Genomic DNA, 8,081 nt, shown 5'->3' with positions numbered 1-8,081 from the left:
CCGCCTGGGGGGGGGGGGGGGGGGAGACAAAATTACAATGTAAAAAACTGTATCCACACAGAACATCGCATACGAGAAATATAAAACTGAACATTCAATATTCATATACATTACTCAATTTCCTACCTGTGACCGTCATCTGTATCGTCGTTACCTCGTAGATTCTGCTTTGCCTTCTTTACTTCGGCTTTAGTGCGTCGAAGAAAATGAGGAGCTATAAGTCGTCGTAAACTCTCTGCCATTTCGTTCCCTAGACGTTTCTCACTTGCGGTCCCACATTTTTCTCTTGCCTATGATGAAAATTTCCTAGTGATTAAAGTCTGAAACTACTGAATTCTACATTTTAACATTACCTTTGTTACCAAGACAAAATGAGAGAAAACAAAATATTGAAATGTTATAATTGGTATGTAATAATAAAAACTCACCCTAATAATTGGGTTTTCATACATGGCACAAAATGTTTGCCTTGTTCCAAGAAGTGTACCTTGGCACACAAAATCAAAAAGTGACCATAGCTCCTAAAAAATAAATTATAACATGTAAAATTATATCATCCTCATCATGTCGTTTTCGTCGCCATAGGCAGCGTCGTCTCCATCGTCATCCTCCTCATAATCATAATCATAATCATCATCACCATCTTCATATCAGTTTTTATTATCTCAAAAAGGACTGATAATAGTAATAAAATAAAGAGAAAGGCATTGTTCATTGTTGTGCAAAGCCCAATTCATCTTACTTTCAAGTTGTTCTGCACTGGTGTGCCAGTCAAAATGAAGCGGTGATGGGCAGGGATGGCATGAACTGCCTTCGTAGTCTTTGTTGGGTTCTTTATTTTGTGACCTTCATCTAGTATCACATAGTCCTGAAACACAAAATGTTAATAGCATGTATTGAAATAATATTATTTTAAAAATTCTTTGTTGGGTTATGCTTGTGGTCATCTTAAATACATACATGCTAAATAATATATATTAACAAAGAAAATGTAATTAATTTATGATAGTTGTGATTTGCCAAAATAATAATAATAATGGTCAACTTATAGAGTGCATTTTGTGGAAAACCCTATGCACTTAACATTATTACCCCCGGTCATGGCATCAAGCACATATGGAACATATACTCAGGTCCCAGGGGAGAATTCCATTAAGTTGCAGCTGTAATAAGTGCATTTTGTGTTTGAGCCTACCAGGTACACACTTGTACTTGTAGAGAGAGGCATCTGCAAGTTAAGTTTCTTGCCTAAGGACGCAAGCGAAATTCACAATTAAACTTCCGACCTCAAGGTCCACAACCATAGCACCAAGCCACTCCTAAACTACGTGTATGACATCACCATGCCATGAGTAATTCAGATCAGACTTTTATCAGCATGAACAGAGCAGAAATATTGTGTTATTTAAATATAATCAGTCTACATCAATGGTGTTATTTATGCATTTTTTTAATTGGTGAAAAAATATGTATACTGTTCTGTACTTCATTACCAAGATTTTTAAGTAGATGAAATTGGGCTTACCCATGAAAATTTATGATAATTTTGCACCTTCAGTTTTTCGAAATTTGTTACCACCAGGCCATAGCTGATGAGTAGTACGCCACCGCGGCGTTGTACTTTATCAAGAGCTCGCTCCCGCTGATGTTTGCTCTCGGTATAATACGATTCAACTCTGATTCCAGGTGCCCTGCAATGTAACATCCAGTAATTTCTAATTAAAATTGGAAACACCATGAAAAGCACAGCAAAAATTTCATTATGATTATTAATATTTTTCGCAGTAAGGTTTACCATAATTTATAAATATGTATTTATAAATTTAAATTACAACAGGTGTATCTACTTATTATTTCAGATTATACAGCCAGTGCAAGTCTTTCCTTGGACTTAACTAGTTAAAACATACAATCAAAATTACATGAAACTTAAATGTTGGTGTACGTACCATTTTTCAAATTCCCTTTCCCAGTTAATGATGAGAGCCACTGGAAGTATTATCAAGACGGATTTTACCGCATCGGCATCAAACAGTCCACTTAGGAATGATATTACTTGAATAGTTTTGCCGAGCCTGGAAGGAAGGGGGAGGGGAAAGCTTCATGGTTAAAAAAATAACAAAACCAAACACTGAATATTTATATGAATACAGTAGAACCCCTATTAAGGGGACACCCTCGGGACCTAGAAAATTGTCCCAAGTTAATAGGGGTGTACCTTGAATATGGGTTAGCCATAGTGTTAAAAGATACATTCCTTTTATGTCCATAAAAATGTCCCCTTAATAGGGGTATTCCCTTAAAAGGGGTGTCCCAAAGGTATTTGATCACATCCAGCTGAACACAGATAAACACATATTATTGATTTGTTCCACTTAATATATTTTTTATGTAAATTATATGAATTTTTTTTATTCAAGACAGCTACAAAGCTGTAGTTGTGTAGAAATAAACACATATTATTGATTTGTTCTACTTAATGTTTATGTACAGTATATTAATTTTTTATATTCAAGACAACTACAAAACTGTAGTGAAGGATGTTGCATCGTCGTCATCATCATTAACTATTGGAGCCCAGCATATCACCTTATGTGGAGTACACGGCGGCCGGCCACATAGAGAGAGTGACACAGCTTCAACTCCGGAAGTTTCTCATGAACCTCTTGTTTAATTAATGGCTTTCAAAGCAGTCTTTATAGTGAATTAAGCACTCTGAGCGTACTTTACAGATGAGGCGGATTAAGCGATACATAAGTATTCGTATTATTATCATCATCATCATTACTATCAACATTAATCATCATTATTATTATTAGCATATGATATGCTGAAGGTGTTTGTGGTAATGTTACAAAGTAACAATGCAAAATAAAAAATGTTGTTGTCCCTATCGACTCTCACCCCATATCATCCCCTAAGATTCCTCCTTTCTTTTTTCGGTGAAGTCTCCAAAACCAAAGGATGCCTTCCTTTTGATGAGGGTACAACTTCTCGTACAAATCTCTATGCAGGTAAAACCCTTTCCCAACATGCCTCATTTGATCGTCCTCCTCTTCCTCTTCAGAACTTCCGCCATACTCCTTTATGAATGCCTTAATGTAGAAAATGATTGAATACATTTATCATTAGAGGCAACAAAATTTAATAATGATTATGAAACACAAGAAAAAAAATTATATCATGTTCTTATAAAAGCTTTCTCTATTTATCCATTGCGATAATGTAGCTTTTTACTTTATTGTTCTTATTAATTAAAATTCAGCGAAATAAATGATTATTTTTTGGGAAACATAAAAAACATATTAATTTGTTTGGTCTACTTTACTGCAAACACGATACCAAAATCTCCATTAGCGTTCTTCAAAAACCGTAACTCAAAAATTAGGTGTCGGATAAATTTGGTGAAATGGATTATAGGTTATAAATATAGCTATGGCAAACAATTTACAAAATATTTGTTTTCAAATATTTGGCCCCCTTATTTTTGGGTTGAATTATGAAAATAGAGGTGATATTAGTGTGTTTTCAGTGGGATGAGGAGCTGTTTCTTTACAATGTCAAACTTTGCCTACACTATCCGTATAAAGGCAATACTATTGTTCAAAATAGCGTTTATTACTTATCCTAGCATTCTCCTAAGATAGTACGCTTTGAAATTTAAGTGATACTTCTTAAACCTTAGCTATAGCCCTAACATTGCAGCGTAGTTCGCGGGTTGAAAACCCTCATGCATACCTAACCGTGCCGTAGATGTGCAGGGACCTAGGCCTAACGTTTGTCGAAAAAGTAAATAGCTAAGGCAAAATTCTCAAGTTTAATTTCCAATCAATTAGGTATAGTTTCTTGGGAATTATGACGATCTTTACAGGAATAACAAGGAGCAGCTGCAATCGATGGTTTATATCCAACACCCAAGTTAGGTCACATGACGCCATTCACCGAATTGGTCTATTACGGTAAAACTAATTAGCTTAAATCCCGCACCTGGGAGCATATGCACAGATCATGCGCATAATATCTGTGGAGTGTTCCAGGCCTCTAACTGCATGTACTGCATTTTTCATACTTGCAACATACTAGGAAATGCTAAATTTTCCCTAACAATTTTTAGCACGAGGTTAATTGGGTATTGAATGTATATTAATAGCTGACCTCTAACTTAGCAATTTTATGGAGAATCTTGTCATTTCTATTTAGCTTGAGAGCTTGCTGAAGGGTGTCAAGAGCTTGCTTTGGATGGCCCTCGGCTGCCTGTCGCTTGGCCTGAGTCATCAGCTTTTTGTAATCCCCAGCATCATCTCCAGTTTGGTTCACATTGGTTACATCTGTAGAAAAAAAAAACAATTTGATTCTGGAAACTCAAATGACTTTATTTTATTTTTATGATGTTTCCATAATTCTTTGATTCATTATCACTATTGTCTATATGGACTTTTTTTTTCCAAGTCATCATCATCAATATATTATATCTTCACCATCTAAATCACAGATGAGCAGAGTGCAATCAGAGAGGCACATGCGGCCGACTAAAATGCTGTTGCAATCTTCTTTTCTAGTTTGGTTACCTGTTAAGTAGAAAATCTATTGTTCTCCCTAAGGGCCCAGATATGCTTGTTTACTGAGACTCATAATGAGCCTTTGGGAGTGGGGTTGTTTACTGTTGTCCTGCCATCACAATTGAACCCCTGGTTCTACTGTAAGATTAGAAGGCAAGCATCTCAACCCCACTTTGTTATTATGAATACTGATTTCTAGGTTATACAGTAGTACTTTGTATAAACTGTACAACATTAATTGTAAAATATGTTGTAGGCCACTACAGTCAGTATGTTCGTTAATGTAATATTCCAAAATATACCATTGTTGTGAGTTTTTTCATTATAAATATCTAGACGTGTTCATTGAAGCCGGACCATCTGCGCCCGATGACTGTCGGCACCAACACGATTCTATTGGTAACCCAGAGACGCGCGCGCAACGGATCATTTTTACTGACGATCTGTTCAGACTGCAACGGGCAATCACCAGACAGGGTCTCGCCGTCTAGCGTTCACAAGGAACAAAGTTGTATTCGTCGTACGACGGTTGTGTGACGCAGTTAGTACCCGGCTTAATATAGTCTAAGTGTCATCTTCACATTTATAAAATGCACAAAAAATAATATAACTAAAAGAAAAATTACTACTTATTCAGATGTTATCAAGTAAAATACCTTCGACTTTTTAACAGAGTTACTATCTATCATTCTTAATATAAAAGAAATAACAGTCAGCACTTTTGAGACTACCAAAATAAAATTTATTCTCTAGCTTTTGTCCACACAGTAAACTTCATCAGGAGTCTGATAAGTCCATTGTATGGACGGATGCTAGAGAAATAAATTACATATTGTTAGTTGGATGTATCAAATTAATAGTTGATTATAGGCTGGAAACAATAAATTTTTAATGCCTTTTTGTTCGAATTCTACCAATCATCCCAATCTAAAATAAATAACAGTCAGCACTTTTGACACTAACAAAATATAATTTATTCTCTAGCTTTTGTCCACACAGTAAACTTCATCAGGAGACTGATGAAGTCCATTGTGTGGACGAAGGCTAGAGAAATAAATTACATATTATTAGTCTCAAATGTGCTGAGAGTCATTTCTTTGTATTGTTCTATATTTTAACAGACTAACGCGGCTAAACTTGTTATTCATTATCATTCTAAATCTTAAGAAACTGACACCGCTGCACTTAATATCAACACATTCATGAAAGGTAGCGGATGTATCAAATTGATAGTTGATTAATATGCTGGAAACAATAAATACTTAATGCCTTTTTGTTTAAATTCTACTAATCATCCCATCATTACCTTTTAGTGGCTTGAATTCATCAATGCGCATCATTGATAAATTCTTTTCGGTTTCGTCAATAAAATCCATCTGGAAAGAAAAACACATAGTAATCTTAATCACAAAGTCTACAATATTCAGGTATACTCTCTACAATGAACTGAAAAAATTCAATTATACTGTATGTTTATTCAATTGAAATATGTATTTATTCCTAATTACATATATTTAAAGCATTTAACCATCCCATTACTACACTGTTTACATTCAACAATAACATTTTATTTATATCTTCTCATTCATCTTGATGTTTTGGCAAAACCATTTTCTAAATAAGAAAACAACATTTTATTTTTATTCCTCCCTCCTCTGACGATCTCTTTAAAAAATTATGTTTGCGAAACAAGGTAAAAAAAGTCTGGCCTTAACAAAGTAAAGAAATTTAATCTCATTTTTTAACGTATCAGTGTCTATTTGATATGATATTTAAATTAAAGTCATGGAAGGGATCGATAGAATTGATTAGAATATGGTAACCAATTCACTAAATGTTTTGTTATGAAATTCATTATACTACAGTATACATAAAATCCACCGTGTCATGCATAGAAATTTAATCACAAGATCATTAGAAATGGTAGTAGTTATGGTGTATACAGTTTGTTCCAACTCTCCCGATTCCAAGTCTCTCCCATGAGTCTGCCAATATTTTCATGCAATCTCCTGGTCAGCCGTTCCGAAAAACACGCAACTTGAAATTTTCACTTTTTGAGAAAAAAATAGTTAAAGTTTGCATGTTTCCAACTTGGTAAATATATTGTCGTACCCTTCTGAAATCTCGCAGGACTATATAATCTATTATAGATATTATAATTAAATGTAAAATTTTAATTACAACAGTTGGTTTATTGAAAAAATTTTGATGGTGGGAGCAGCCTTCACCAACACACCTCTCCCGTCTCCCGAGTTCCACCAGTGACCAGGCCAGCGGTTGGTTTTTAAATGACTTGTTGGCAGTATTTTGCTGTTTACAAATTACACCAGACTTTGCGCTAACTACTAACCTGTCCTAGCCCATAGTATACTAGTACCAAGTAGGCCTACTGTGTAGCATTAGGCCCTAGCTAGGTAGGCAGGCGACCTTGGCATACCTACCTGTATCTAGGCCTAGCCTAGACGACGTGCAGCCTACCTACCTAGCTAGTCCTAGCCTAGGCTAGGGTCAGGGCTAGTACTAGGCCTAGTAGTAGTAGTAGGGGAGGGCCTACTTCACTAGGCCTAGATCGACGGCCTGCATACAATACATAGGACTAGTTAGTTGTATGTAATAATAATAATCAGTATTAGACTAAGCACCAACAATTAATATACAACTATTTATATGTGTAATGCCATACATCTCACCTTTAAAACTTAGATTACACATTTACTTTTCACAAAACAAAAGCGCTGCAACCTTTCAAATTTGCCACCGTTTTCTATTTCTCCTTGAATACCGCCCTCTAGACTATAAGCTGTTAAGAAATTTATATGTGGAACGGAAAAACTTGCATTTTACGATGCAACAAAAGAGAATTGAGAATTGCTTGAATAACAGGTCGAATTTGGAATGCCATGAGCAAGAAGAATCTATCTAATTTTGTATTTGGTGTTCCACAAGGGTCGGTGCCCGGCTAAGGAGTCAAATAAACCGAGTTCACAAGTCAAAGATGGCGTAGAAAGCGAATACCACTCTGAGAATAATTATGGACATCAGCCACATCGATATTGAAGGTTCCAGGTACTCTATAAATAATAATGTAGCCTACGTCCTCATTTAGAGTACACATGTATATCCAGGCACGGAATCCGGTAATAAAAAGGGATATTAATTGCGTTGGGAAACAATAAAGATAAAACTGGCAGCACGGTTTCACGCTGACATTAGTTGTTTTTAGGTCATTTTGTCTTTACACAGTCGTATCTCAGCAAATACTTGTGTTCCCTTCTGTATTTGGAAGGCAATTCTGATTGCTTTAGTATTTGTTTCAATTGTATTGCTTGAAAAAAGTCACCGTCGTTTTTCACTTTCCGATTGGTGCTATGCTGCATTTTTACCTCTTTTTACAGGTTATGCCAAACAGGCTTCGGTCACTGCATGTTCGATCTCCATCAGCGATACGTCTGTTTGGAGTCTACTATTTCATTTCGGGTAGCTAGGGGGGGGGGGGGTATACAAATGTATGAGGCGCCAAGT

At 35.7% G+C, this 8,081-nt stretch overlaps 1 protein-coding gene across 1 annotated transcript in view; it reads right to left on the bottom strand.

The window, feature by feature from the left end:
• The window catches only part of LOC117116044 (DNA excision repair protein ERCC-6-like), a 19,577-nt gene extending 12,237 nt beyond the window's left edge, over positions 1 to 7,340 (bottom strand). Inside the window, exons 1-10 of the mRNA XM_033259986.1 lie at positions 7,250 to 7,340; positions 5,866 to 5,935; positions 4,156 to 4,328; positions 2,905 to 3,095; positions 1,950 to 2,075; positions 1,526 to 1,691; positions 743 to 868; positions 429 to 521; positions 124 to 290; positions 1 to 11 (exon numbers count right to left, since the gene is read on the bottom strand). The exon at positions 1 to 11 is cut by the window's left edge and continues 101 nt beyond it. Of these exons, the coding sequence (XP_033115877.1) occupies positions 1 to 11; positions 124 to 290; positions 429 to 521; positions 743 to 868; positions 1,526 to 1,691; positions 1,950 to 2,075; positions 2,905 to 3,095; positions 4,156 to 4,328; positions 5,866 to 5,935 (1,123 nt within the window). The 5' untranslated portion in view covers positions 7,250 to 7,340. The remainder of the gene's footprint in view (positions 12 to 123; positions 291 to 428; positions 522 to 742; positions 869 to 1,525; positions 1,692 to 1,949; positions 2,076 to 2,904; positions 3,096 to 4,155; positions 4,329 to 5,865; positions 5,936 to 7,249) is intronic.
• Between the last annotated feature and the right edge of the window lie 741 nt (positions 7,341 to 8,081).

This window comes from Anneissia japonica, unplaced genomic scaffold, assembly GCF_011630105.1.
Source record: "Anneissia japonica isolate Jap-2015-1 unplaced genomic scaffold, ASM1163010v1 scaffold199_len4679917_cov187, whole genome shotgun sequence".
NCBI lineage: Eukaryota > Metazoa > Echinodermata > Crinoidea > Comatulida > Comatulidae > Anneissia > Anneissia japonica.
The sequence above is the reverse complement of the archived record's forward strand: the minus strand, read 5'-3'. Positions and strand labels throughout refer to the sequence as shown.